This window comes from Tamandua tetradactyla, chromosome 9 (assembly GCF_023851605.1).
Source record: "Tamandua tetradactyla isolate mTamTet1 chromosome 9, mTamTet1.pri, whole genome shotgun sequence".
NCBI lineage: Eukaryota > Metazoa > Chordata > Mammalia > Pilosa > Myrmecophagidae > Tamandua > Tamandua tetradactyla.
Genome location: NC_135335.1, coordinates 10,615,202 through 10,642,642, shown reverse-complemented (window position 1 = coordinate 10,642,642; position 27,441 = coordinate 10,615,202). Strand labels below are relative to the sequence as shown.

At 57.4% G+C, this 27,441-nt stretch overlaps 3 protein-coding genes across 6 annotated transcripts in view; 2 read left to right on the top strand and 1 right to left on the bottom strand.

Moving 5' to 3' along the window:
• Positions 1–1,299: 1,299 nt before the first annotated feature.
• On the top strand, positions 1,300–3,078 carry COX8A (cytochrome c oxidase subunit 8A). The gene is made up of 2 exons (XM_077115889.1): positions 1,300–1,518; positions 2,742–3,078. Exons 1-2 carry the CDS (start codon positions 1,408–1,410, stop codon positions 2,835–2,837), a joined length of 207 nt encoding a protein of 68 aa, XP_076972004.1. The 5' UTR covers positions 1,300–1,407; the 3' UTR covers positions 2,838–3,078.
• Positions 3,079–8,390: 5,312 nt separating this feature from the next.
• Positions 8,391–16,484, top strand: OTUB1 (OTU deubiquitinase, ubiquitin aldehyde binding 1). 2 transcript variants are annotated; one of them, XM_077115887.1, is made up of 7 exons: positions 8,391–8,516; positions 10,049–10,110; positions 10,766–10,864; positions 15,203–15,321; positions 15,572–15,656; positions 15,769–15,963; positions 16,128–16,484. In XM_077115887.1, exons 1-7 carry the CDS (start codon positions 8,459–8,461, stop codon positions 16,323–16,325), a joined length of 816 nt encoding a protein of 271 aa, XP_076972002.1. In that variant the 5' UTR covers positions 8,391–8,458; the 3' UTR covers positions 16,326–16,484. The 2 variants fall into 2 exon arrangements, with proteins under 2 accessions (XP_076972002.1, XP_076972003.1); XM_077115888.1 differs by lacking the exon at positions 8,391–8,516 and adding an exon at positions 8,783–9,100.
• A 903-nt stretch (positions 16,485–17,387) lies between these two features.
• Positions 17,388–27,441, bottom strand: part of MACROD1 (mono-ADP ribosylhydrolase 1) — a 146,251-nt gene continuing 136,197 nt past the window's right edge. For 2 of the 3 annotated variants that reach the window (XM_077115884.1, XM_077115885.1), the window contains 6 exons: positions 19,273–19,389; positions 18,526–18,647; positions 18,400–18,430; positions 18,217–18,290; positions 17,838–17,919; positions 17,388–17,532 (listed from right to left, as the gene is read on the bottom strand). In XM_077115884.1, the coding sequence (XP_076971999.1) occupies positions 17,495–17,532; positions 17,838–17,919; positions 18,217–18,290; positions 18,400–18,430; positions 18,526–18,647; positions 19,273–19,389 (464 nt within the window). In that variant the 3' untranslated portion in view covers positions 17,388–17,494. Of the gene's footprint in view, positions 17,533–17,689; positions 17,726–17,837; positions 17,920–18,216; positions 18,291–18,399; positions 18,431–18,525; positions 18,648–19,272; positions 19,390–27,441 lie in introns of all 3 variants that reach the window. The other variant, XM_077115886.1, reaches the window with a different exon arrangement.

The window sequence follows — 27,441 nt, the reverse complement described above, 5'->3', positions numbered from 1 at the left end:
CTCTCTCTTCCCCTTAGCAGGCAGATGTAACCTGGGCCTCCCAGCTCTGTGCCCCTTGAGAGGGGGAAGGGAATTTAGAAACATCTGCCTTGGGCTGATTTGCAGAGCCCTGGGTAGGAGGTGGGCAGCGGGCCTGGTAGGTGGAGTGGAGCTGGGCTGAGACTGCTGGAAATTTAAAAATGCCAAGAATGGAGTGGGAGAGAAGGGGGAAGGAAAGGGAGGGACTTGGAATAGCTCTGGCCCCGGGTGCCCCAACCCTCCAGAGGAATCTCAGGCTCACACAGCCCACTCTCGGGCACGCCAGGTCCAATGCATCTTTCTCTGAGCCACCCCTACTCCTCCCCACCATGGGCCTGAGGTTTCTCCCCCAAAGCTTGTGGTTTGCCCTGTGGCAACCTTTGATACTCTTGACCACAGAGTTAAAACTGGAACTTCTGGAAACTCCCTTTCAGAGGCAGCTCGTGTGGCTGGTTAAAAACATGGGTCTTGTTGCAGATAAAACTGCTGGAATCCTGGCTTGGCAGCCTTGTAGATTTGTGACCTTGAAGTCATCCAGCTCTTCAAGACTATTTCCTCATTTGGAAACAATTTGAAATAATGGCATTACCTTCATGACAATGCTGTGACAGGACCTACAGGTCAAAGAGTATGGTGCGGAATATTGAGAGATAAGGCTGGAGAGTTGACATCCAGGAACTGGAACTTTGTCTAGAAAGCAATGGAGAGCCACTGAAGGTTTTTTAAGTAGGTGTAAAAAAGGAAGAAAGAAAGAGAAAATGAACTGCTGCTGTGTAGAAACTGGAATTGCAGGCGGTGAAAGTAAATGATGGGGGCGGGCCAAGGTGCCTCAGCAGGCAGAGTTCTCGCTGGAGTCTCGGGTTCGATTCCCGGGGTCTGTCCATGCAAAAAAAAAAGAAAGAAAAAGAAGAGAAAAGTAAATGATGGGAGTCCACTCCCAAGGCTACTATCAAGAGTTCGAACGAGAAATGACGGAGGCACGGCGGAAAGGACAGAATGGCTGAATAGAGAGAGATTTAAGAGTTTGAATGGAGGGAGGGGCCAAGAATGTAATCTAGGTTTCACGCTGACGTGATTGGATGGCCATAGGTGTCACTCACGAAGATAGGCTGCCTTAGAGGCCGGGCATAGCGGGAAAGAACACCACTTCGCGTCCCGCCCCTCGGCGGTAGGACAGCATCGATTGGCTGTTTCTAGGAGCGCGCCAAAAGCTGCCGGGGGCGGGTAGGGGAGGCGTATATGCGTCATTTCCGGGAACCTTCCGGGCTGCCGCTTCACCGCCCCCTCCAGCTCCGGAACTCCGGCTTGTCGCCGCCATTTTGACTTTCCGACTTTCCGACCTTGGGCTCCAGCAGGCTGCTGTCTGCGGCTTGCTACCACCCTGCCGTCATGTCTGCGCTGACGCCGCTGCTCCGGGGCCTCACGGCTCCCGGCCGGCGGCTTCTTGTGCCGCGCGCCCAGATCTATTCCAAACCGCCGCGGGAGCAGCTCGGGCCCTTGGTGAGGAGCGGGCCGAGAAGGACGCGGGAGGCACCGCTGGCGCTGGACCTCGGGCGGCCAGGAGAGTGCCCTGCACCTCGCGGCAGGGAGGCGGCCGTGCCTGGAGGGTGCGACCGAGGGGACAGCGCCTGGGCGACGGTCGGCGCCCAGTGAGGGTTGGGCCTTTCCCCTCAGCGCCGGGACTTGGGGTCAGACCCCATCAATCCCAGCTCGGTCTTACCGTGCAACCTCGAGCGAATTTCCTTCGCGTTCCCTTAGCCCTTTTCTTCATCCGTTCTCTGGGCAGTGTCTGAGACTGTTGGCTACGATAATGACATTACCGCTATTTATTATTATTAATTATCAGGGAAGGACGGGGTGAGGGTGGGGCTAAGAGGACCCTAACAGGTGTTTGGAATTCACGGGAAGGGGGGAGGGTTTAGCCCTTAATGACAGCTTTCACCTGTTTAAAGCTTCTGTCCCTTCACCTCAGTGGCAGAACTCGGCTTTGAAGGCACGTTTTAGAATCCAGGTTAGTGGGTCTTGAGGAAGTAGCAAAGCTGGGAGAGCATTGCGGGCTAGGAAACTAGCATGCATAGAATGCCTGCTGTGCCCCTTTCAGTCTACCCAGTGACCCTGAGAAGAAAGGACAATTCTCTCCATTTCATGGCTAAGGGAGCTGAAATGTAGGAGTATTTGTACAAGGGCACGCCTTCAACGGCAAAGACGGGATTTGAATTCCAGGTTTTGCTGTGATCTTAACTGCTATAGGGAATATGGTAGTGGCGAGTCAAAGTCTGTTATCACAGCCCTGGAGGTTAGTTAAAGCCCTGTCGAGGATGGGGGAAAGGAGGGGTTTTTAAGGCAACAAAGAGAAGTTGCATTTTTAGGGTTACTGGGTTCATGTCCCAATAAATCAGCCTAAATCAGTTTTAAAATTCTTTTCCTGTCGCTTCACTTTTTCATCTGATGGTGGATTTCTCCATAGCTCCTGACCCAGGCTGCCTTTTCTGCCCTTCCTTCCTGTCACTTTCTCCTCTCAAATATTTGAACTTGGGACCTAGAGTGGGTCTTGATCTGCTATATCCCCCCTCAGAAGCGTGGTTGCCTTTACCATGGGGGCATTGGAACTCTCGGCTGGTTCTCTGAGGGAGTGCTTTCAGCTACCTGGGAAGGCTCCTTGGACTTCTGAGAGCTTCGGGGGATTCCTTACTCTGGGGGTTCCTCTTTTGTGCTCTGTGCAGGATAATGCCATTGGGCTCATCTCCTGTTTCCTGTGTTTCTTCGTGCCGTCGGGCTGGGTCCTGTCACACCTGGAGAACTACAAGAAGCGGGAGTGAAGGGGGCCATCCTCTCCTCATCCTGTGACCTGACCACCCCCCTGCCCATTCTGATCCTGTCTCCTGCATTCCTGGCTGACCTTCCCTGGATCATATCATGTCCTTCAGTTGCAGTGGCCTCTTCTGCAACCACGACCTCTCAATGTCTCCATGGGGACATCTGGGACCATATATATATCAGTTTAGAAGGCCCTGCTTGGTGGGGTCCCCGATTGTAACAATAAAGTCTATTTAAACCTTGCTTCAGAAACTTCTCTTGCCTTCTGTCTGGGCTCCTGCCTCCAGACTTGCGCTGAGGATGGTGTTGGGTGGGGGTGCGTCTGCCCCGTGTCTGTCGTGTGCGCCCCAGTCATTCTCCCTGCTGCCTGGAAGTGGTGCCTGCTTTTGCACGCTTCCCATCAATTAAACGTTTTCTGGCATTTGTCATAGGGCGACCTTTCTTGTTGATCTTCTTGTTCATCCTCTCTAGCCCTCTTTGTTGGTACTCAAGAATCAATGGCAGTATCTTGCTTTTGTTTTAATGTCAGCTCCAGGGTCCCTTTCCTTTTAGTGCTGTCGCCATAAATGCTATGGACTGACTGGTCTTCATTGTCCTCCCTGCCTGCTTCCCTTTTCCTTCCCCTCCTTGGCTTGGGGAGTTTGCTGCTTCTTCATCCCCAGAGACGCTTCCTCAGTGATTCTTACTGAGTGGTTTCTAGGGGTCTGGGGGTGCCTCCTTAGCTAGGATGGTGCATGTGAAGTACTCCTAGCTGAGCTGGATTCCTGGCCACCAGTGTCCAGAAGGAACCCTCAGATTGCCAGGCCCCACCCCTGGTAGAGGACAGGTTTTAGCTCTCCTTTGCATCCTCTTTGTAGGGGTGACTTGGTTGGTTTCTGAACAGAGATTCTTTGTCCTGTGACACTTAAGGCTGCTAGACAGCGGGGGCCAGGACAGCAGACAAATTTGGCAGGTGAGAGCTGCCAAACATGGTTTAGGACATGGTTAGCTCCAGGCCTTGGGTGTCAGAATACATGTCTTCCTACTTCCTTTTCTGCAGAGGTCTTGCCCCTGCTATGTGTCAACAGAGCTGCATATGGACCTTGCTTACCTTCCCTTTGTCCAATCTCTCCTGGCCTCTGTGTGGTACCCAGTGGTGAAGCCTCTGGGACCCAGGGATGCCCTTGAGACCCAGTGCCTAGTATTGTGGCAAGTCCAGCTCCTGCCTAGCTCTGCTTCTCTGAGGGTAAGGAGCTGGTCCTCCGCCTCCTAGGTGACTTCAGTCTTCATACAAACAGACCTCTATTTCGGAGGCTGAATGGACAGGGCCTAGTTGGAGGAGAGGTGAGAGACTGCTTGAGGCAGGAAGGGGGCTGGATGCTGGGAGGTGTGCACAGGTTGGAAGGTTGGTCAGTGTAGAGGGAAAGCCTGTGTTGAGTCTGGGGCAGGCTGAGCCTGGCTGGGCCTGAGCTTGAGGTATCTCCCTGCCACCTGCAGGGTCCTTCTGCAGCTCCCTTGTCTCTGGGGAAAGGAGCCACCTCACACCTGCCTCCCAGACTACAGGGTACCCTTTGTTCTATGCTTCACTCTGGGGGGCTTGCCTGTTCATGTTAGCCCCTGAGTGCCCCCTGCCCTTCTTCCCATGCTTGACCCTGGCCTGGCAGCCCCTGGCTGTCAAGGGGTGGGGGGTGGGGACCACCATGCCCAAGCCTCCACTTTTGGAGCAGAGGCCCCTGAACTTGGCCCTGGGTTGGCCCAGGGTTGTTTTACTCAGGCTGTGGGCACAGATCAAGCATTGCTCTCACAGCCATGGGGCTGCCACAGCAAGAATGTGAAACCAGGAGAGGAATGTGTCTTGAATTTCTATGGTAAATTCATTGCCCTCCTGGCCAAGCCACATAGTTCTTCTGAGCTTCAGTTTTCATGACTGTAAAATGAAGATAGTATGGTTGGCAGAAAAGTGTGGCACCCCCACCCGAAAATGTCCATGCCCTAATCCCCAGATTTTGAAATGGGGAGATTATCCTGGATTATCTGGGTGAGCCAATCTAATCACACAAGTCCTTTAAAGTGGAAGAGGAGGCCTGAAGACTGGGTCAGAGATGTGATCTGAGAGGGACATGACCCACCACTGCTGATTTTGAAGATGGAGGAATGCCCTGCCTCCAGAAGCTGGGAACAGCCCTGAGCTGACAGCCAGCAAGAAAAGGAGCGCTGCAAGGAACTGAATTCTGCCACCAACCTGACGACCAGGAAGCGGATTCTCCCCTAGGGTCTCCATAAAGAAACACAGCCTGCCAACACCTTGATTTTCGTCCAATGAGACCCATATCTCACTTCTGACCTCCAGAAGAGTAAGGTAATAAATTTGTGTAGTTTTAAGCCACTAGGTGTGTGGTGACTTGTTACAGCAACGACCAGGAAATGAACTCATCTTTCTCCTGGTGCCCTGAGGCTCCTGCACAGAGACCCCCCATGGAGACTCAGCAGGTGGTCATGTGAACTGGAATGTAAGACACTGAGATGGGTGTCCCAGCAAGGAGTTTGGGTAGGGGCCTCTCCCTTTGCTGCCTCTGCCCCTCCTCTGTTTCCTGCCTCTGCCACCTTGGATCTGGCAGGATAGCCTCACAGCCCAGCGGCGGCCCCAAAGTACACAGCCTGCTCAGCCTCATCATCCCGGCCTCTGCAGCCATCACACCCTCCCTAGGCTGTGATTTGGGGGCCGTCTGCCATGTGAACAATCGCGAGTCCCTGCAGCAGCAGCTCCAGAGGTTCGTCTGTAGGCTGGGCATGTCCCCACTCCAGCTGTCCGAGCAGCGTGTGACTCCCACGCCTGCCCTGGCGAGGACTGCCTAGCCCCTTACCCTTTGAGGCTTTCTCCTAGCCACGGCCTTCCTGTGAGGACTGTGGCCGTCCTAGAGTCCATGGTGTCTCTGGGTGCCTTGGTCCCCCCAGCTTGGCCCCTCTCCTGGGAGGGGGAAGAGGTGGGATGGGTCTGGAAGCCATGTGACTCTGTGCCATCCTGTAAACTCCTTTGTGGCTGGGTCCCCAGATGGGATGTGGAGGGGTCTCCCTCTTCCCAGCCTTGCTCTCAGGCACGGATGCTTCGAGCTCCTCCCCTCTCCTCGGGGACTTTGAGGTAGCCTCCTAGGACATCAGGGCAGGGCCCTCTGTCCTACACCATAGGCATGCCTATGTAGGTACAGTGGAAAATAAAGTCCTTGGCTGCAGCCTGTCAGCTTTGTGACCATACCCGACAGCAGGCTGAACCCAAGCCCCAGCACTGCCTGTTTCATTCAGTACATACCCTCAGCAGCCATGGCCAGCAACATTTGACCATTTCTGGATTGGCACTTTGGGAGGCAGAATAGACTCCTGGAGCTGTGTCAGTGACTCCTGGCAGATCTGCCGTTGGGTTTCAGATTCTTGAGGATAGAGAATCAATAGCCTAAAACATGGTAAAAGTTACAGGGGAGTTGGGGTGGGTGTAAGAGAACAGTTCTTAACCACCAAATAAATTGGCACTGGGCAAAAGTTGACAGTCTTGGGGCTGGATGAAAAAACCAAAACTTTTCTCTGGCCATTTTCTTTCCATTCTGCCTGACAAGGAGGGGGAGGGCTGGGGAGTAGATGGGAGAGAGGACCCTCATTTATGGGCCCTTTGTACATTGAGGGTGTGTGTCCGTTCTTCAAGCCCCAGGCCCACAGGGGTGGGAAGGAGGCTTTAACTTGTACTGGCAGCCTGGCTGCACGCCAGCCCTGAGCCGCAGCTGGGAATCCTTTTCACTCTTCAAAGCAGCTGTGGTCCAGGTGCCCACAATTAGTCCCAGCCCCACTCCTACCCCTGTGGACTCCATCATCAAGGTAAGGGAGAGGGAAGGTTGTCTTATTACTCTTTTCAAGATTTTAAAAGAGCCAAATAGAAATCATGTTTTTTCATCAAGCATCTTTGCTCTTATTTTGTTAATACTGCTTTCTCTTCTGATCTACAGGTCTGATAGGCAGTTACATATTCCATGGTTCAAACAGTGAAAAGGCATTGACAGATGATAGGCATGGGATCCAAATAGAGTGGACCTTCTGCTTTCTTGACTTTGGAAGCAATCCCCAAGGCCCAATTAATAAACAGTAATTTATGATGTTGCTGGGACACACATTTGGCATTTGAAACACAGCTGTGAGAAGGACACGGTTGGGCTGGGTAAGCAGTGAGCCAGGCACCAAAGGCACCTCCTCCAAGGCCAGCCATCATTCAGGAAATCTTTAGTTACATTCCACTACTGTAATCCATGGATCTACGGATCTGACTGGGACTGAGGCCTCCTTGAGCACTAAAAGACCACTGTCACTCCCCTTGGTAGTGAAAAGTTAGGAACCAGAGCCCCAGATTGCAACCTTTCTAAATAAGAGCATCTTCAGCATTCAAGGCCTTGCTTATTTACTTATTTATTTTTTCATTCAGGAGGTTTATTGGGCACACAGGAACAGTGTAGGTAAGGAAGTGAAGGGAACAGGATGGGGTAGAGAGAGAAACTGAACTGGAATATAATTGAAACAGGCCTTAGTACCATGGGGAGCTCTGAAGCGGGGATAGGCCTTCAGAGAGATCCTAAAATGAGGCCAGGGGACCAGGTCTTCAATCACTATCACAGGGCAGGTATCAGGAGGCAGGATCATGGGGGAGCAAATTCCTTCCCTGGAGGGCAATGCTGGGGAGGGACTCAGCTGTGCACCTCCAGCATTGCCTTATTTTGAAATTTTGAAATAATTCACAGGCTATTGTAAGAAATAAGACAAGAAGATCTCATGTACCCTTTACCCCCACTGGTAACATCTTGTATCTTGCAAAACTATAGTATAGGATATACCAGGATATTTTTCTGATACAGTTAAGGAAGGGAACATTCCCATCTTCACAAAGATCCTTCCAGTTCCTTTTTGTAGCCACACCCACTTCCCTCCCGCCCCCTCCCCCCTCCTTAACCACTGGCCATTAATTTGTTCTCCAAACTTTGCCTTTAAAACGACCTTGTTTTCTCTCCAACCGGAAAGGTACGGGAGCCCTAAATTAGGTCCCCGGGCTCTGGCCTCGATACCAAGGGCCGAGAGCAGGACACCAAAGCCGGCATAGAAAGGGAGGCGCGGTGAGGGGCAGACACACCGCTGACGTCCTGGGGCTCTGAGGGGCGTCCCAGGATTAGCGTGACTTCCCATCTCCCCGTCCACATGCTCCCTCTGCAGCTACAATCGCATGCTGGCACCCGCAGTAGGAATCTCGTCTTCAGTGATTTAAATGTCATCTTCTTCCTTATCTCAGTAACAGTCCGCGTTTCAAACTCCAGTGAAAAGCAAACTGAATTGGTTCCAGGAGGCTCTTATCACCATCGGAAACTTAGCCTGGGAAAGATGGTACAAGCAAACATACGGGGTGGCGGTACGGGCAGGAGGCGGTCTTTCTTTTGCAGGGCTTCGGGCCTGCACGCCTGCGGTTGCCACGCAGGACCTGGACGCCATCACTTGACAACGCCCGAAGGGACCTCGTTGCTAGGAGTGTTGCCAAGGAGGGGCTACCGAGAGAGGCTCACTTCCGGGAGGAGGGCGATAGATAACCCGGAAGCGGTCGCCAGTGCGGCGCTGTTTAAAGATGGCGGCGGAGGAGCCTCAGCAGCAGAAGCAGGAGCCGCTGGGCAGCGACTCTGAAGGTAACGACGGAGGGAAGGATGTCCGTCCCGAGCCGGCGGGGGCAACCGTGGGCCAGCCGTTCCCGAGTAGGTCGGAGCGGATGAGGCCGCCGCTGGCCGGGGGCGGAGCGCGCAGATTGCCCCCTTCTGTGCTGCCCTCCCCCCTCCCCTTCACAATGGAAGAAGCCGCTGCTGCGACCCCCGGGTGGGCGGGCGGGTCAGGCCAGCGGCCCTTCCCCGTCACGCAACCCGGGGCGGGGCCTCCGCCGCCCCGCCCCCGCCCCTCCCCCTCCCCCCGCGGCGGGCCTCAACTGTACACTGCCTGAGCCCTCCCGCCCAGGTCTTGGCCGTCCGGCAGAGGCCTAGGACCGGCGGAGCCGCCCGCCTTCTTCTAAGGCAGCCTACGCGGCCCGGAGGGTGTCAGGTTATCCCGGGGAGGGCTGAGCTGCAGAGCCCAAAGGACCAGGCGGGAACCTGGGGTTGGAAGGGCCTGCCGCGGTGTCTGTCTCTTAGGGCCCCGACCTTCGTTTTCTGCAGAGACCCTTTTCTGGCTTTGTAGCCTCCTGCCGCCTGCCAAGGCATTGTTTTCTCCGACTCCTGAGGAGGTGGGGGCAGCATTTCGCACCTCTCCCTTTCCCTTTTCCACCTAGGAGTTGGGCTCTGGGAACTGAGTAGCCAGCTCACTTGGATGGGAGGGCAGCAGTGTTGCAGGCCAGTGACCAGCTGAGAATGCATAATGGTCAGGCCCCAGAGGGGCCCCCAAGTCATTCAGCAGGCACACGCCCATCCTAACCAAACACTTGAGAGACTGAGAAGAAGAAATTCAGGTCTGCTGGCTCCACAGAGTGGGGTCCACAGGATGGACCTGCCCAACTTGATCACACTTAACGGGAACTTCTGAGGTCCCATGTACTCCTTATGACAATTCAGTGAGGGGAGAAGGTGGTGGTATTAGCCCCATTTTACAGGTGAGGCAGTTGATTCTGCAGTGAGGTAATGGGGTCATTCTGGTGAAGAAATCAGACTTTGGGAATTAAACCTGGGTTTGACCAACACAGGTTTTTACTAGTTGTGATCTTGGGCAGGTTACTTCACCCCTCTGCATCTGTTTTGTTATCTGTAAAATGGGCACTGTTAAAGCTACTCAGGCTGCAGAAGGGGGAAGGGTGTGACCAGGTAGAATGCAGGCTCATAAGAAGCAGTAATCTAGCCTCAGACTCTGCCTCCTTCTCCCATTTTACTTTCCCCAAGAGACCGTGTCTGGCCCCAAGAGCATTCTCATGCTGCAGGGAAGTGATGTTAGAAATTAGAGAGGGAGGGGGTGCCAGGTCTGGACAAACTAACCTTGAGAACAATCAGTTCTGTCTTATTTTAAAGATGAGACTGGGGCCCAGGAGGAGAAGCAGCATCACCAATGTTATAATAGGACAGAGTTGGAGTGGAGCAGGGTGTAAGAAGCATGCCTCTATACTTCAGGCTTCTCCTCCTCCTCTGGCCCCAGCTGTCCAGAGTGGAGGTGGCCAAGACCCACTGTAATCTTTTTTTTCTTCCAGGTGTGAACTGTCTGGCCTATGATGAAGCCATTATGGCTCAGCAGGACCGCATTCAGCAAGAGGTGAGGGTCTGTGAGGCAGTGGCCCTTTGTGCCCCTTTGCGTGAATGCCCAGGCTGGGCACGGTTTTAATTTCCTGCTGCTGAAACAAATACCAGCCAGTGGGTTGGCGTAACAACAGGAATTTATTGGCTCATCATTTCAGATCCTAGAAAGTTTGCTTCCTCCCGGGTCAGTATCTTCTGGCTGGCCGGCAGTCTTGGGTTCATGGCAGTACACATGGTGGCATCTTCTCCTTCCTCTTCTGGGTTCTGTTGACTTGTAGCTTCTGGCCGTTTCTTCTGGTTTCTCTTTTTGTGGCCTCTCTATAAGGCTTCTAGTAATAGGATTAAGACCCATCCTCTTTCAGTGGGCTCCACCTTGACTAAAGAAACCTGATCAAAAGTTCCTGTTGACAATGGGTTCACTCCCACAGGGGTGGATTAAGAATGCAAACATGTTTTTCTGGGGGTACACAGCTCCAGGCCACCACAGGTCTGTTGTCTGTCTCCACTTGGAAGCTCTCTTCTCTTCATGTTGTGCTAGGTCTTAGGTGGTTATGGAGGTTACTATGCCATTGGGTGACCAGCCAGCACCCTTTGTTTAGGTGCCCTGGCTGTTAGGCATGGATCCCCTCCACCTGACTGCCAGAGCTTGATGGATTTCCCACCCCCTGCAGATTGCTGTGCAAAACCCTCTGGTCTCAGAGCGCCTGGAGCTCTCGGTCCTATATAAGGAGTATGCCGAGGATGACAACATCTATCAACAGAAGATCAAGGTGGGGGCTGCCCAGAGGGAGCAACAAGAACACTGGGGCTGGGGGCTGGAGGGTGGTTCCTCCAGACTGTGCCTTGCTGGCCCTGGCTCCTGAGAGGGTACGGTTTTAGAGGAGACCTCTGGTTGCTTTTTCTTAAGTGGCAGGGTCTGGTATAAAAAGATGTCGGTTCAAATCCTGACTCTGCACTCAGCAGCTGTATCCTTGGCAAATCCTTTAATGTTTCTGAGCTCAGGGGTCCTTGTCTATAAAATAGGGACAATGAAAGCACCTGCCCACAAAATAGTTGTGTGAGGTTTAAGGGAGATGCTAATCGTGTGGTGCCCACCAGGCCAGGGATGGGGTGGGACACACAGGGTGTGGTAGCAGGGGTGTATTCCACAGCCTACCTCCTGGATCTTAATGGAGAGGCAGGCAGCAGGGGGAGAGGGGGCCCACAGACCTTTGTCCAAGGCCCTGCTGCATTATTTACAAACTGAAGGAAGTCACTTAAACTCTCAGCTCCTTTATCAAGAAGCTCTTAAATGTGACAATGGGACTATATGTAAACAGTATCCAGTAGGCACAGAATAGGGCTTAATGAAAGTTACTTCTCCCACTGCCACCCCCAAAATCGGAGATGCTTAGAATATCCCACCAGGAAGGAGGGACCTTCAGATTATCCATTTTGGGGACCAGGCAGGTAACCAGAAGATTTGGGGTGGTGAACACCGGGCATCACAGCCTCAGTAGCAGCCAGACAGAGTGAAGGCCGCTGGGGCAAACTGGAATGTTCTCACCTGCCTTTCTGTCGTTGCCAGATCTGTTTTCAAAGAGAAGCCAGAAATAATGATTTTTATGTGAAATCTTCTGACTTCTAACAGTGGGCAACTAATTCTAATTTAAAATGGTGTGTGGGTAAAACACACCATGCAGGTAAAATATACCTGCAGACGGGAGCCAGCCGAATGTGCCTCTGATCCTCTTGAATCCCTTGCTCAGAGTGTGTGTGACGTACCCGGGAGGCTTATGGAGAGGTGGAGGCCCTGGCCTTGAAGCTGGACAGGCCTGGGTGTGAGCTTGGGCAGACACAGACCTTGCAGCCGCGGTGGTTCTCTTATCTCTGGGTGGAGAGGTCTTTTCCCTCACAGGGCTGGTGTGAAGCTTGAGGGCGATGGTGGTGGTCCTGGCAATGGTGAGTTCAGTGTCCGGCGCACAGCCATGGCTCAATTCAGCTGTGGGTTACCCCCTTCCCCGTGTGATGGGTCGGTGGCATGAGACCCCCATTTCAAGGCCTACCCATCACACTAGACCCACCGCCCCTGGCAGGGTGGGCCTCTCAGACGCCTCCCATTGGTTCACTCACAGCATGTTTGATTCTCCACTGCGTGTTGGTGTGGGAAAGCTGCCTTGGTGCTGCCCACATCCCCGCTGCATGTGCTGGGTCTGAGCCCACCTTTCCTTCCTGTGAGGAGAGACAGGGCTACGAGGAGCCTCAGCCTGGCTGCAGAGCCCCACACAAACTCCTCGTCTGTAAGACCCAGTAGGACGGTGGGTAGCAGCCTTAGTGAAGTGCCTGGTACAAAGTAAGTGCTCAGAATTCTTTTAGCTTTTGTTTGTAGCAACAGTGATTTGGGTTCTTGATACCAGTTGTGTGCTGTCCATTTCACCGATATTTACTGAGCAGATACTGGGGTTCAGGTATTGTTTTAGGTACTGGAGATAAGTAATGACAAACTGACAAACTCCTGCACTCATGAAGCTTCCATTCCGTAGTGGAGAGACCATGAGCAAAGGATAGAACTACAGTATATGATATGTCAGTGAACACTGTGTTCAGTGCTATGGAGGAAAATGAAGAAGAGATGGGAGTTGGGGAGGATTTGCAGTTTTAAATAGGGTAGTTGGCTGAGGCCTCCCCGAGAAGGTAGTATCTGAGTAACAAATCGAAAGAAGCAAAGGAGCAGGTCATGGGGCCATCTGGTGACAGGGCAGGCAGAGGGTCCCCAGGCAGGGACAGCACAGAGACCGACATGGCTGGAGCCTGGCTTTTACTCTTGAGTGCAGTGGTTGCGGTTTAACAGGTTACTCTCATTAGGCTGGCCGCTGGGTTAAGAATAGACTGAGGGGCCAGGTGAGAAGGCTTTTACAGGCAGGAGGTGATCTTGGCAGGGACCAGAGGGTGAGGGGAAGCATTGGGGAGCAGTTGCATGCTACTATCTCGAAGAGAGAGCCGGAAGGATTTGCTTTTACAGTGCGTGTGAGGGAAGAGTCAGAAGCTACTGTAAGGCTCTGGGCCTGAACAGCCAAGAAGCTGGAGTTGCCTTAAACTGACATGGGGGAGCCTGTGCGAGGAACAGGGTTAACAGTGAGATCAAGGCTTGGCTGTGTTGAGATACCTGTTGAAATTGAAGTTAGGGGAGGTATGGCAGAAGCACTTGGATAGATGAGACATTGGAGTTAAGAGCTGAAACGATGGGCGAAGATTTACATTTAGGCTCTTTAAATCCTCTTGACCAAATGATATCAAAAGACTGAGTACAAGTTAAAAGTGGAAGCTGTCCCAGGGCCTGAACAGGGTTGTGCTGGCTGTACACCCAAGGGTGTGCCGTACACTTAGTATGCACGAGGAGTGGTGTATATGGCATGTGGTATGCACCGCAGATGTACGTGACATGACCACCTACGGGCAGATGGCAGCAGGGTGCTTTGAGGAAGGGTGCTCAGGGTCTGCAAGCCAAGTGAAGAAAGAGTATCCAGGGGCTTCCATACCCAACACCACAGACTGGTTGGCTTTAACAACAACAATTATCGTCTCAGTTTTGGAGATTAAAAGTCCAAAATCACGGTGCTGTCAGGATCATGCTTTTTTTTTTTGAAGTCTGCCAGCAACCGTAACTTGACCTTTGTCACCGTCACAAGGCCACCTCTGTTCCCAACTGTCTTCTCCTGCTCTGTCCAAATTTCCTCTGCTTCTAAGGACTCCAGTCCTGTTGGATTAAGGCCCCTCCTGATTCAGTCTGTCCCCACGTAAAACGTCTTGAGAGACCCTGTTTACAGGTGGGTTCACATCTACAGGGGCAGGGGCTAGGACCTGAACACGTCTTTGTTGGGGGGAGGGCACGAGTCAATCCCTAACAAGTATCCAGGAGGAGCTGCCGAGGGGCCGGTGTGCAGGGACTTGGCATTACTTACAAACCGGGCCTTGGTGACCTTGCCAGAGCAAAATCCTGCTTGCAGTGAGTGCACAAGAGCAGTGGAAATAGCACGAGAACTTTCTGGGGAGTTTTGCTCTAAGGGGGGCAGGGAAATTGGGTGGTAGCTGGAAAGGAACGTGAGGTCCAGGGTTCATTGTAATGCGGGAGCTAGCCATGTGTGTATAACCAGTAGGGAGAGAAAGCGTGGTGATGTGGGTTATGGGGGCACTTCCTGGAGCAATGTCCTAGAGTCCAGGGAGGGAGGGTCCTGGTGTGTGAGTGGAGGGTGAGAGAGGAGCCGGAACAGGCTGTCTGCAGGGTTGGAGAGATGGCTGAGGATCAGGGCAGAGCCATGTGGGTGGATGTGCTGCTTGGGGATAAAGAGAAAAAGAAGCAAGGGTCTGGGTTTGGGTGGGGAAGGGGTCTAGGGGAGTAGAGGAGGTACGATGGGGTGCAGGCCAGGGAGTGGGGGCTGCTTGCCAGGTACTACTAATGTCCTACCTGGGGTTAATGGTGTGAAGAGGGGAGGTTCACCAGAAGAAACTTATTTGAGTTTGAGGAGGAAACTGGACAAGATTAAATGGAGATGGTGGCTGGGAGCAGGGCTTGTGACGGTGAGGTAGAATTTAGAAGTGGACCAGGGAGGCTGTTTCCAGTCCAGGGAGTACTGAGGGCAGAGGCCTGGAGGTCGGTCCTTTCAGTCTCGAAGGAGTAAGGCCGAGCAGGCTGAGCAGTGAGGGGGCCTTGGACACCTGGCTGAGGCGTGGGGCCTGGGCCCCGGGTCCTTGAATTTGAAAGACTACTCGCTGGCAACGCTCTGTTGTCGGGGACAGATCCACTTGCTTTGATGACCAAACAGTACTGCAGGTGCAGCACGATGGCATGGCCAGTGGCCAGTGAGTGCTTTAGGGACCCATATAATCAGCTTGTACATAACTGCACAGTGTCCTGAGGCTTTGGGGACTCTGGGGAGCAGGTCAGTAAGTAGATTGCCATTGGCACATCCAGCTACCTGGGGGTCAGGAGTGCAGGATGGCACGTGGCTGCTTGGAGCTCAGTTGCTACCTGCTGGGTCTGATGTTGGGGGCAGGATCCCCCTTGGCCAGCCCTGGTTCTGGCTGAGTATTGATGATGGGCTACGCGGGTGGGGGCTGCCTCTCTGCAGGACCTCCACAAAAAGTACTCCTACATCCGGAAGACCAGGCCTGATGGGAATTGCTTCTATCGAGCTTTTGGATTCTCCCACTTGGAGGCGCTGCTGGATGACAGCAAGGAATTGCAACGGTGAGGCAGGCGGGCCGGAAGGAGGTGGATGAGGGCTCGCCAGAAGGGCTCCTGGGGCTCCGTCCTCCTTCATCGTGAATAGAGGGTGTAGTTTCACCTTAGGCCAGATGGATGGGTGGGCTCTTGCGAGGGGCTTCTGTTCTGAGCCGGGATAGAGGCCAGCCTTCTCTGCTGGTGGACAGTGCTGGCTGGGCCCCTGCTCTGCTGGCTGAGGACCCCGTGAGGGCCCCTCTTTCCTTCCCACCCACAGGTTCAAAGCTGTGTCTGCTAAGAGCAAAGAGGACCTCGTGTCCCAGGGCTTTACTGAGTTCACAATTGAGGATTTCCACAACACGGTGAGCCCTGCCACCCCCGGTGCGGTTTCAGCCAAGGTGGAGGGAGGGTTGCATGGCCGTGGGGGTTGACCCTCCTGTTCCCTTCCCTCCCTCTGTGTTCTGCGGGCGGCAGTTCATGGACCTGATTGAGCAGGTGGAGAAGCAGACGTCGGTAGCCGACCTGCTGGCCTCCTTCAATGACCAGAGCACCTCGGACTACCTGGTGGTCTACCTGCGGCTGCTCACCTCTGGCTACTTGCAGCGCGAGAGCAAGTTTTTCGAGCACTTCATCGAGGGTGGGCGGACCGTCAAGGAGTTCTGCCAGCAGGTGCTGCCCACTCCCCACCTCCCTGACTCAGGACTCTCCTCTTTTCTCTTGCCTCGGGGTGGGGAACACCAGGGCCTGGGGGAGCGAGGTGTGCACGGGGGTCTGTGTGGGCCTGGGGGCGGGAGCATTGCGCCTCGGGCCCTGACCGCACGCCTGTGCCATAGGAGGTGGAGCCCATGTGCAAAGAGAGCGACCACATCCACATCATCGCGCTGGCCCAGGCCCTCAGCGTCTCCATCCAGGTGGAGTACATGGACCGCGGCGAGGGCGGCACCACCAACCCGCACGTCTTCCCTGAGGGCTCTGAGCCCAAGGTCTACCTGCTCTACCGGCCTGGACACTACGACATCCTCTACAAATAGGGCCGGCCCCGCCTGCGCCGCTCCGCCTGCCCTCCCCGCCGCCAGGCGTTAGACATGTACAGAGGTTTTTTGTGGTTGTAAATGGTCATATTTCGCTCCCCCGCCCCTTTTCCTGTCACATGACCCTCCATGTTTTATTAAAGGGGATGCTGGTGGTGAGCCATATGTGTGGTTGTCCCTGCCGCCTGCCTGGCTGCTGTGTGTCTGGCTGTCCCCTCATCCCCATCCCCTCCCCAGGGGGTCCTTCCTTGCCTTCCACCTGTCTGCCCCAAGCTTCCCCACCATGAGCAGTTTTGAGGGGGCCAGGCCTCTTGGGAATCCTTCCTGATGACTTGGGGTTCTACTTCCTTCCTTCAAGGCTTCCCACCTTCCCACTTTAGCTGGAATCTGGCCCAAGGGCTTCCATGGGAATCCTGGAAGTTCTTTGGAGACTTGTCCAGGGACCCAGTACTACCAACAGTTCTAGCTGCTGCTTCACAGGCCCAGAGCCCAGCTTCCTGTCCTCCACCAGAGGTCTGCATAGTTGGGGAATCCCAGGTGGAGAGGAGTGGCATGATGGAGGGCCTGGCTCAGGGGAGGTGGGGGAGCCAGGGCACCTCCAGTGTACCCCCATGTGGTGCCAGCCTAGGGTGTGGGGAGGAGCCTTCAAGCCTGTGAGTGGTCCCCCAGTCCCAAGTTAGACAGGTCTTGCTCCAGTGCTCTGTTCTTCCACCCCAACTCTCCACCGCCTGCCTGTGCCTGCTTTGCACACACACCCCCTCGCTTGGGCCCCTGTGTCTCTGCATTGCCTTCACCTCTTTTCTTCCCCCACTCCCAGCACATGCAGGGTCTCAACCCCCAGGCTGTGAGCTCCTTGGGGACAGGCCTTCAATAAATGTGAAGTGCTACTGCCCGCCTCTGCCGTCTGGCCCATACCTCCACCTGCCTGGCTCGCCAAAAAGCCTTGCCAGTCCCTTTATGCCAAAGCATCTGCCCCCAGACTCCAACTCCTCTGTGGGCTGCTTCCCCCACCCCACCCCCACCCCGCCTCTGCTGCAAGCCAGTCGGAGCTGAGACAGGAGCTGCAGTAGGGGTGATTTTTTTTATTAGGAGGCTCCTGAGGGGCAGGGACTGAGGGAAAGGGCGGGTGGCCACACCCAGGCCAAGCTGCACGTGTCAGCAACCTGTCCTCAGAGTTGGGAGTGAGGTCCTGTGGGCGTGGCCAGGTCTGAGGGCAGAGCAGAGAGGTCAGGGGGCAGGAAGTTGTGGGTCTACCCCAGCCTCCCAGGCTGCCTCCCTGGCTTCCCGAGCCTCTGTGGGTGGGCCACGTGGGTGAGTGAGCCAGCAGGTTTGTTAGTGGGCACACAGGGCCAGGCCCTGCTTACCGTCCAGGTCAGGGTGGGCAGCGCCCCGCCGTCAGGCTGGAAGGCAGAGGACAGTGAGGACCTGCCCCGAGGGTGGGAGTGGGGCTGGGGTTGGGGGGTAGGGGCCCGCTGGGGGTGGGCACAATGGGGGAGCCCCGTAGGCACGTACCTGCGGGGAAGTAGTGGGGAAGACGTTGCCGATAGATGTCCTCGTCCTTCTCGAGGAAGACGCAGATGATCAGCCGGTCCACCTGCGCCAGGGGCTGCTCAGCCTGGGCGGCCGCCACCCACAACCCTTCTTGACCTGCCTTGCCCTCGGCCCTGAGCTTAGAGCGCACACTGCACCCTTCACAGAATGGGGTCATGGTTGTGCGTCCCACCTTCTTATTGCAGGTGCCCAGTGTCACAAGAAAGAGCAAACAGGCCCCCAGGGATGACGAGGGGTGCAGAGGGCCGCCACTAGCAGCCTTGTTGCCCCGGCGATGGCTGACGCGCCGCGCCCCGCCTCCCACCCCAGTCGGGTTACCTCTCCCGGGCCCGGGCCCCACCTTGTCCTTGTGCTGCTCCAGCCACTCGCGCAGCACCGCCAGCACCACCTCGGCCGCCGCCTCGTTGGGATAGCCTGGGGGCGGGGCGGGGTCCGCGGCTCTGACCCGCCCCTCGCCGCGCTAGGACCCGCCCAGCTCGCCCCGCCCTCTGCTGGCCCTCCCCCTCTCCCAGGCCCCACTCACCGAACACGCCGGTGGAGATGCAAGGGAACGCCTGGGGCGGGTGGGCGAGAGGGGATGGGGGCGTCGTCACTCCCCGCCCGGCCTCCGGCTGCAGGCCGCCCCCGCCCCCCACCCCCGCGCCCTCACCGCCGAGCGGAGCCGGTGCTCCAGCAGCAGGTCGAGGCTGCTCAGGTAGCAGCTGCGGAGCTCGGCGGCCTGGCTGGCGCTCGGCTCGCCGTAGGCGATGGGTCCCACCGTGTGGATGACGTCTGCGGGGGGCGACGGGGTCAGAACGGCCGGGGCCTCCACGCCGTCCTCGGCCCCTCCTCCCCCTGGCGGCCTGGGCTCTGGAAGGAGCAAGAAACCAGCCCTCCCCTTCCCGCCACCACCCGCTAAGCCCTGAGGCTCCCCGGGGGTCCCCTTCCGAGCGTGGGCACATGGGTGTGCGCTCGGACCTGACTACACACGTGCCGGCCCACCCGCATGCCCACGCTTCTCGGACACAGGCAGGCCGTGGGGAGCACCCCACCAGCTGGACGCACTCGGCTGGGACTTGGGGCGCGAGTGGGGGCGCGAAAGGCACTCCCGGCTTAGTGCGTCCCCTCCTCCCTCAGCCTCTCCCCACCCCCGGCCAGCCTCCACGTCCCTTCAGTACCCACGCCCTCCTCAGCCTCCACTTCCCCCAGCCCCACCCCGGCCCCAGCCCCAGGCCCCTCGGGCCCCCTCCCGGGCTGTGCGAGGAGAGTCCCGGGCCTGCCACTTAAGGTTAAGAAGCGCCCTGAGGAGGCCTCCAGCAACTCCCCTGTCGTGTCTGCGCGGCCCCAGGCCCTTGGGTGCTGTGGGGCAGGGGCGCTCCTGTCTGTGTCCCTCCAGTGGGGGGTGTCGGGGACTCACACTTGGCGGGCAGCCGGTAGCCACAGGTGATCTTGGCCTTGCCCGTCTCGCAGCTCTGCAGGGTCCGGCACTCGTCGGTGAGCAGGGGCCCGGCGGCCCGGTGGATGCAGCCGTCCACTGCGGGGGTGGGGTGTGGGGTGAGCCACGCGGCTCCCCGCGTCCCTAACGGGCCGGGGCGTGACCGATCCCATTCTACAGACGAGAAGGCTGAGCCCACGGACTGATGACTCCCCATCCCGAGGGGCCCCTGATTGTGTGGCCCCGTCCCCTTCTCGTCTCCTTCTCTCCAGCCGCTCCTGCCCCTCTCCCCACACATTTGTTTCACATTTGGGTAAACTGAGGCAGGCGCGGTGGGGGGGGTGGTGGTGCCGCACCCGGTCCAGGAGGGAAGCTGCGCGGGGCGGCCGGCAGGGGGCGCGCCCGGCCCATCCTGCCCTTCCCCGCGGTGCCGCAGGGACCGGGGCGGAGCTGGGAGCTCCCTCGGCGGGCGCGACTCCCGGGTCCCGAAGACCGCCGCCCGCCCCACTGGGTCCTCGCAAACTCTAGGATCCCCTTTACAGACGAGGAAACTGAGGCCACCCAGTTCCCGGTGGCAGACCCGGGGCTTGAGCCTGAGTCTTCCAGCCCCTTCCCTGCGCCGCACGGGCGGGTGGGCCGCGCAGGTGGCTCGGGGCGCGGCCGCCCCTGCTCCTTAACAAGCCTCCTTGTTAGCGCATCCGGCTTAATTGGGGCCCGGCTTGGGGTTGTTTATCCGAAGCTGGCTCCGGGGCCTCGCGGGCTCCCCTGGGGACCCGGGCCCAGATAAACAACTCGGCGCGCGGCGGGAGGCTCGCGGGGGCGCCGCGCCGCCCGGCGCCCGAGAGGCGGGGCTCGGCCTGGGTTCAAGTTCGAGCCCCGCCCCTCCTCAGTTGCAGACCCTGGCATGGCCTTTCCCCACTCTGAGCGCCCACCGCCCCATCTGGAAAGTGGCGACAGTGACCTCAACCCAGGGAAGGAGCAGGCGTCCCGGCCAGGAGAACATGGCCCATCTCCAGCTCGCTCCCCGGCTCCCACTGCACCCCAGGGCTACCTCAAAAGCAACCCAGGCCCAGGAAAAGACCATCATTTCCCCCATTTTACAGATGCGCAAACCTACCGCGCCCCTTCCCCCACGTCTTGGCACGGATCCAGGGTCACCAGCTGGCCCACCTCCCTCTCTCTTCTCTGCAGTTTTCTCTCCTGCCCTATGGGGCCCAATTAAACCTAATTTTGCAACTTCACTTGGAGCTGGCACTAGGTGATTTCCCAGAGCATGGAGAGGAGGGGTGCCGCCGGTGGGGAGGTTTTGGGGACCCTGGTGAGGGGCTCTGGGACTGGGCCCCACTTAAGCAAGGATAGGGGCAGCTGCAGCCCACGGAGGGCCCCTGAGCTAAATATTGCACCTGTGGGTCTAGCCGGGAGCGCACAGCACCTGTGCAGTGTCTGCTCTGGACAGCAGCTGGGGGTGGGGGAGGCAGGGGACCACCCAGCCTGATGAACCACAGCAGGGCTGTGGAGCTGGGCACCCTGGGTTCCAGTTCAGGGCACACCTCACTTAAGCCCTCTGAGCCTCAGTTGACCATTTGTAAAATGGGGCAATGGTGATCACCTAATAAGGATGTTGGAAGGCTTGAGAGAGTTAATTCCTGTAAGGTGCTGAGTGAAGGTGACTTGAGGGATGGCTGTCGGTGACAGGGCAGGCAAGCGTGGGGTGTGATGGGAGGAACGTGTGCAGGCGATGTGCACTTAGGGCGCTTGGGTGTGGGCCTGTGTGTATATCAGAGGTGCGTGTCCAGGCAAGGTGTGTGCAGGGCACTGGGGATGTGTTGGGGGATGCATCTGAGCCGGCTCTCCCTGAGGGCCCTTCCAGCCCTGCTCCAATGGGCGCAGCCACCTGGCACCCATTGCCGGCTGTCTCCTGGTGCTAACCGCCCCGCAGGCGACCTTGGACTGCTGAGGTGGGGGCAGGGGGGCGAACGGAAGTGGAGCTCGGTGAGATCTGTGTTCCAGGGACTTAATGTTTCCTGCAGAAGTGGCTGGGCCTGCAGCCAGGTCTTTGGGGCTGACCTGGGTGCATGGCATGGGGTGGGGGTGGATTCATGCTAGCAAGATGCTTTGGGCTCCTGCATGGAGCCCCCCCTCCTCCCCTGCAGTACCGGAATAGGGCGCTCCTCCGCAGTACAGGCTGAGGAGGGTAGCTGCCCCCCCATGCAGAGATGAGAGATGGGTCCTGGGTACCACCCCTGCCCCATCTTCCCCAACAAGCCAAAGGCTAGACAGGAATTCAGGGTCTCAGCAGCCTGCTTCCCTCCTGGCCGCCTGCCCCATCCCTGCTCACACACCAGCTGAGCACCAGGGGGTCCTCGTGCCTGCCTGTCCTTAGCTCAAAGGGCCACCTTGTCTCTCCTGGCCTCTCCCTTAGCTCTGACCCCTACGCCCTGTCCTGGCTCTTACTTTGGGCTAAACCGAGCCCTGGGGACCTCTCCGAGGGAGCGGTGCACCCCTTCCCCCGACCCTGGGGCAGCTGCAAAGCGCCCTACAACCCTGGTCCCTGGGCTGCCTACTCTGCGTGTGCGTGTGCAAATTCACACCGAGCTGCCCATTGATCCCCCTCCAGGCCCCTCAACCACATCTAAACAAACCTCAAACCTCCCAACTCAACCCCCAGTCCACCCCTGATTCAGCAGAAAGCCTGGGGTCTTTCCTGGGGAGACTGAGGCCACGGGGGAGGTGGGACCATCCTCAGATAACTCTCCACCAGGTCAAGGCTGAACCGCCTCCCACCTGTGGCCACAGGACTCCCCTAAGCCCTTTCTAAGCTCCTCCCTCGACCTCTAAGGTCTGAACTGGCTCCTTAACAGTAGCCACCAGCAACTCTTTTGCTGAGCCCCTGCCAGTCCAGCCTGAGAGATTTACATCCCTTATCTTATTTGATCCGACACTTCCCTTAGGAGGTACTACTATTTTTGTTTTATCAAGGAAGAAACTGAGGGCCCAGAGAGGGTGAGAAACTTGCCCAAGGTCACACAGCTGGAAGCTAGAGGTTGGGCTTCGGAGCCCAGCCACTGTGCTTCCCCTAGGACCATACGAGGTCTCAACTGTCCCTGAACCTCGAACCCCGAACCTCTCCCTCCTCCACTTGGCCCTCCCCCTCCCCTTTTGGCTGTTTGGCTCACATTTGGCCCCTCCTCATCCAAATGCTTTGGGAAGGCACTGTCTATACCCGCTGTCTCCCCACCTTGGCCCCTCCCCACTACCAGCCTGCAGCCTGACTTCTGTCCCCCTGTGCCTTCACACATCCCCTCCCAATAGAGGAGCCTTTCGGGAACCCTGGTTTTTATTATTTTTAATTTTGCCAAAGGCTCTCTGTTCATTTCTCTGTATTTCCGGGTTGACCACATCTTGCACACGGTAAGCTTTGCCGATGAACATTTCTGCACACTTTCCCAATGTGATAAGTACAAACGTTGCACGTCAACAATCTTTGCAAATTTGGAGATTTAAAAATTGTATGCTGCTTTCGTTTTTCAGTTTTATCGTCCTATCCTCTCTGACCTATCCCATTGTTTTTGCTCTGTGAATTGCCTGTCCCTGTCCTTTATCCATTTTTCCTTTGGGGACTTAAGTATCTGCTGACAATCTCAGCCTTTTAAATGCTCTTACCATGTTGAGGGAGGCAACTCACATTCAAGGAAAGAACAATGGGCTGGATTCAGGATGTCCTGTTCCGACCCCAAGCTACCCATCTCTCCTCTCTAGGCCAGGGACCCAAATCTCTAAAATAGGATTAAGGATAAGCCGACGGGGCTACTCTCCCAAACTCCGGCTCTGTACTTTGGAGCAACTCTACTTTTATCCATTGCTATGGATAAATAAAAAGAAATTGCTAAGGACCTTCTATCTCTAATTGAAGCCATTTCTCTTGTCCTCGACCTTCTCCACTGTTCGGCTCCCCCCACAGCTGCCCGCTGCCCCCTCCTGCCCCTAGCCCCCCAGCAGCCAGCCTACCCCTCTGCACCCCTCCCTCCCGTTCTCGTCCTGCCTCCAGGAACCCTCCTCGTCTCTCTCCTTCGGGACGTCCTCTTCCTGGGACCACTCCTCCGCGGCTGACCCTCTCCGCCCCCCACTTGCAGCCCGAGCTCCGTCTGCCCCAGCCCTGGCCTCGGTGCCAGCCCCTGACCCTTCACCTGAGAACTCTGCCCTCTGACCTGGTCCTGGCCCTCGCGGGGACCCGCCTCGCCACCTCGGCTCCGGGAACCCTGCGGCCCACTCTGCCCTCCTGCCTGGGCGTGGGCGGAGCGCTGGGCCTTGCAGCCCCGCCCCGCGGAAGCTCCCCGCCCACCCCCCAGACCCCCCACTGTGCCGAGCCTCCTTTCCTCCCCAGACATTTTGAGGCTGGGGGAGAAAGACAGGCAGGTGGGGGGATTGACTGTCTAAGTGGGTCCTGGGCAGGTCCAGTGGGGGGTGGGGGGTGGCCGAGCAGTGCGGTGGGGGGGGGGGTGCTGCAGCCAGCAGGAGGCCGGAGGCGCCTGCGGGGGGGGGGGGGGGGGGATCCCCCCCATCTCCCCAAAGGGCTCAGGATGTGTTGGCCGCTATTTACGGTGCTGTAATATTCATGAAGGGAAGATTAGATATTTAAATTTATTCAGCAATAAATGCGTCTCAGTGGGGGAGCATTCCTCATGCTAAACAAACAAGCAAGCAGGGGCTAATTAATTATTTACAGGAGCACGTGGAGGCCTGTGGCCTGGGGGGGCACGAGGGCTCCCCACCCCCACCCCCTCATGGCTGCGCTCCTGCCACAGGGCAGGTGACCCTGGCCAGCCTGGGCCCGCTCCCCCTCCTCTCCCACCCTCCACTGTCCCATGGGTCTGGCCCCCTGGGTCACCTCTTCCGGGAACTTCTTTTCCTAGGAATCCGGGCTGCAAGCATGCCGGTTACTTTAGGCAAGTCACTTAACCTCTCTGAGCCTCAGAAGGGGTCTCAAAGGGTTAAGGGGAGGGCTGAGATATTCTGGAGGGTAGTGGTGATGGGGGGGCCGCTTGGCAAATGGAATTGGGGTGACCATTGGCATCATCATTGTTATTCTCTTGTCATTTCTGTTGTCACACCACCCCCAACCCAGCTCCATGCTCCCAAACTCGCCATATCCAATATCTGTTACAAAGTCAAGGTGGCCGAAGTCTAGAGGGCTTGTCCAAGGTCACACAGCCAGTTAGAGGGGGATCAGAAAGCCCTATATCACTAACCCCCATTTTACAGAAGTAGAGCCTAAGGCTCAGAGAGGCAAAGCCACTTTTCCAGAATCACACAGCCGGGTGGGAACTGTGAGGCCATACCTGGGCAGCCCCCACCCACTTCCCGGACTTTCCTGGGCCCCTGCAGGCTCCCTGAGCAGGGCAGGGGACCTGGGGCCAGGCTTGGTTGGCGTGTGGGGCATGCAGGAGGTGGGGGCTGCCTGGGTGACTTCCCTGGCCCCACACCTTCTCTGGCTCAACTTCCTGCCTCTGAAATGAGCCAACTAGGGGGCGCTGGAGGTGGCCACACCGAGTCCCCCAGCCACTTCTCAGCCCCTCATCTGGTCACCTTCACTTCTCAGTGCCTCAGTTTCCTCATCTGTACCCCCGGGCAGTAAAAGCACCCCTTCTTTTCCTGCCAGGGATGAGAGACGGCACCAAAGTGTCCTGTGCTTGATCATATCCACACCCCCATTTTACAGATGGGGTGACTGAGGCTCAGCCACTGGCCTTTACCCGAGGGACCCCACCACCAGGTGGGGATGTCACGAGGAAAGCCCTGACAGGGACTTCTGGCTTGGCACCCTTGCCCCACCAGGCCCTGGCAGGGAAAAGGGAGCAGGCAGCTGGGGTGCAGGGAGAGAGCCTGAGGGAGGGCAGAGCAGTGAGTGTAAGACCATTGGGGGTCCCCGCCCAGACACCTTGCCAGAGCCACTAGAGGTCCTGCCCCCGCTGGCTCAGGAGCCAGCGCCTGCCCCAGGAGAGCCTGCCCAGCCACGCCAAGGAGTCTCTGCAGCGGCTGCCCCGGCTCAGCCACCTGCGATCCTGGTGGGACAGATGGGAAACTGAGTCCCCAGGAGAGTGCCAGCCGGGTCGGGGGCAGATGTCTGAGCTGTTTGCAGCCCAAGGCCCCTGACCTTGCAGAGGGCGGGCTCCCCCCGACAAAGCCTGGACCTTGCTCCCTCTTCTCTCCCCACCCACCCCATGCCTTCCACCTCTGACTTCGATTCACCTCCCCGGCCATGGCGGGGGGTCCTTGGAAACCAAGGACCCGTGGTCTCTGCCCACACGCGCCGTTCACTTGTTCAATCAACAAACATGCGCCGGGCCACCTGCTCTGTGCCAGGCTTGGGCTTGACCCACCAGGGGATGCAGAACCCACCCTCACCAGGCGGGTGGGCGCCCCAGGGAGAAGATGGATGGACGCTAGCTCCGCGGTGTGATCTGAAATTCATCACGGGGTGAGATCAGCTCCTTAAATGGGGATTTGAAAACATTAGGGCTTCATTATGTACACAACGGCGGTGCCTCATTCATCATGCAAAAATCACTCCCGTTATTAAAAATCCCCGCGGCAGCTGCAGGCAGGGGCTGGGTGGCATCCTGCCCGCGGGGGTGTGGGGCACGGGTCCCCCAGGCCTGCCTGGCTTAGGATGCGGCCATGTGGCAGGGGCCAGTCCCCATGGGGGGGATCCAGGTCCCATCACCCTTCTTAGCCAGGACGCTGGCTGGAACGGAGTGGGAGGGCAGTTCAGCTCTGGGACCTTAGTGCCTCAGTTTCTCTGCAAAATGGAGATGCTAACAGCCCATTCCACACGGCACAGGGGGAGGGTCCATGCAGTAGGGCAGGGAGGGGCTGGCAAGGCCCCAGTTGGGTACATCTGGCCACCAACAGCACCAGCTGCAGCTACCGGGCCTGGCAGTGGAGGCAGGGAGGGGACGTCACTCCCCTGCTCCTAGAGTCCACGAAAGACAATCTCCAATTCCAAGCCAGGCCTTCAAGGACACTCCGGGGCTCTCTCTGGCCTGCCCCGCAGATTAGGGTCCCACCTCCTGGCTCTGAATTATGCACACTTTCAAACAACGTGTGCCAGGGCTGAGACCCTCCGACATCAGGGCAGGCGGTGAAATGAGAGGAGGAGAACATAGGGCCGGGCAAGAGGGCAGAGAGGTGGGAGGGTAGGTGCCATCCCAGCAAGGAGCGGGGAATGCTGGGAAGGCCCCCTGGAGGAGGTGGCATTTGAGCAGAGCTCTGAGTGGCAAGGCAGAACTGGCTGCGGGAAGATCTGGGGGAGGAGAATTCTGGGCAGAGGGCTCCACCGGCACAGAAGACCTGCAGCAGGAGAGAGCTTGGCCTGCAGGACAGCAGGGAGCCCAAGAGCCCAGGGAGGGAGGCAGGAAGTGAGGGGATACAGCCCATAGGACCTGCTGGACAGCGATGAGGAATCTGGAATTTATTCTATTGCATGGAAAGGAACCTTCCAAGGCTTTGAGCTGGGGAGGGAAGGGGTCAGAGATGTCCTCTGATCAGGGATCCTCTGATCCCTCCTGCCGAAGCCCCATCCCCTACCCCACACCTCGCCTGGCTTCTCCAGGTCAGAGGGTCCCATCTGCCCACCGTGGACTGATGACTCCCCATCCCAAGGGGCGCCCCCTGCCTGTGCTGGGCTCCCGTCTGCCCACCAGCCCCGAGCCTGGCACACAGTAGGTGCGCAAGCCATGTTTGCAAACTGGCTGGGCGAACTCCTCGGGGCCCACCGGCTTCCTCTGAGCCCAGCCCGGCCCAGGGAGGGACAGGCCACGGGGCCACGGAAGCCACATTGTCTGGCCACTGTGCCTGGCCACGGCTGATCGCAGCGGCCCGAACTGAGCCTTTTCCTGGTGGCCACGGGCAATGAGCGGGGTCAGTGGCGCCGGGGCAGGCAGGGTGGCCAGGGGACCAGGCAAAAAGCTGAGGGCACCGAGTATTCAGGCCTCTGGGCCCTGTGAACAGAGGAGAGAGAGCGAGCAAGAGCCAGGGAGAGACACAGAGAGACAGAACGAGAGTGAGAGAGAAGAGGGCGAGAGAATGAGAAACTGAGACGGAGCCCAAAAAGAGAAATGGGGGAACAGTGAGAAGGTGGTAGCAAGAGAA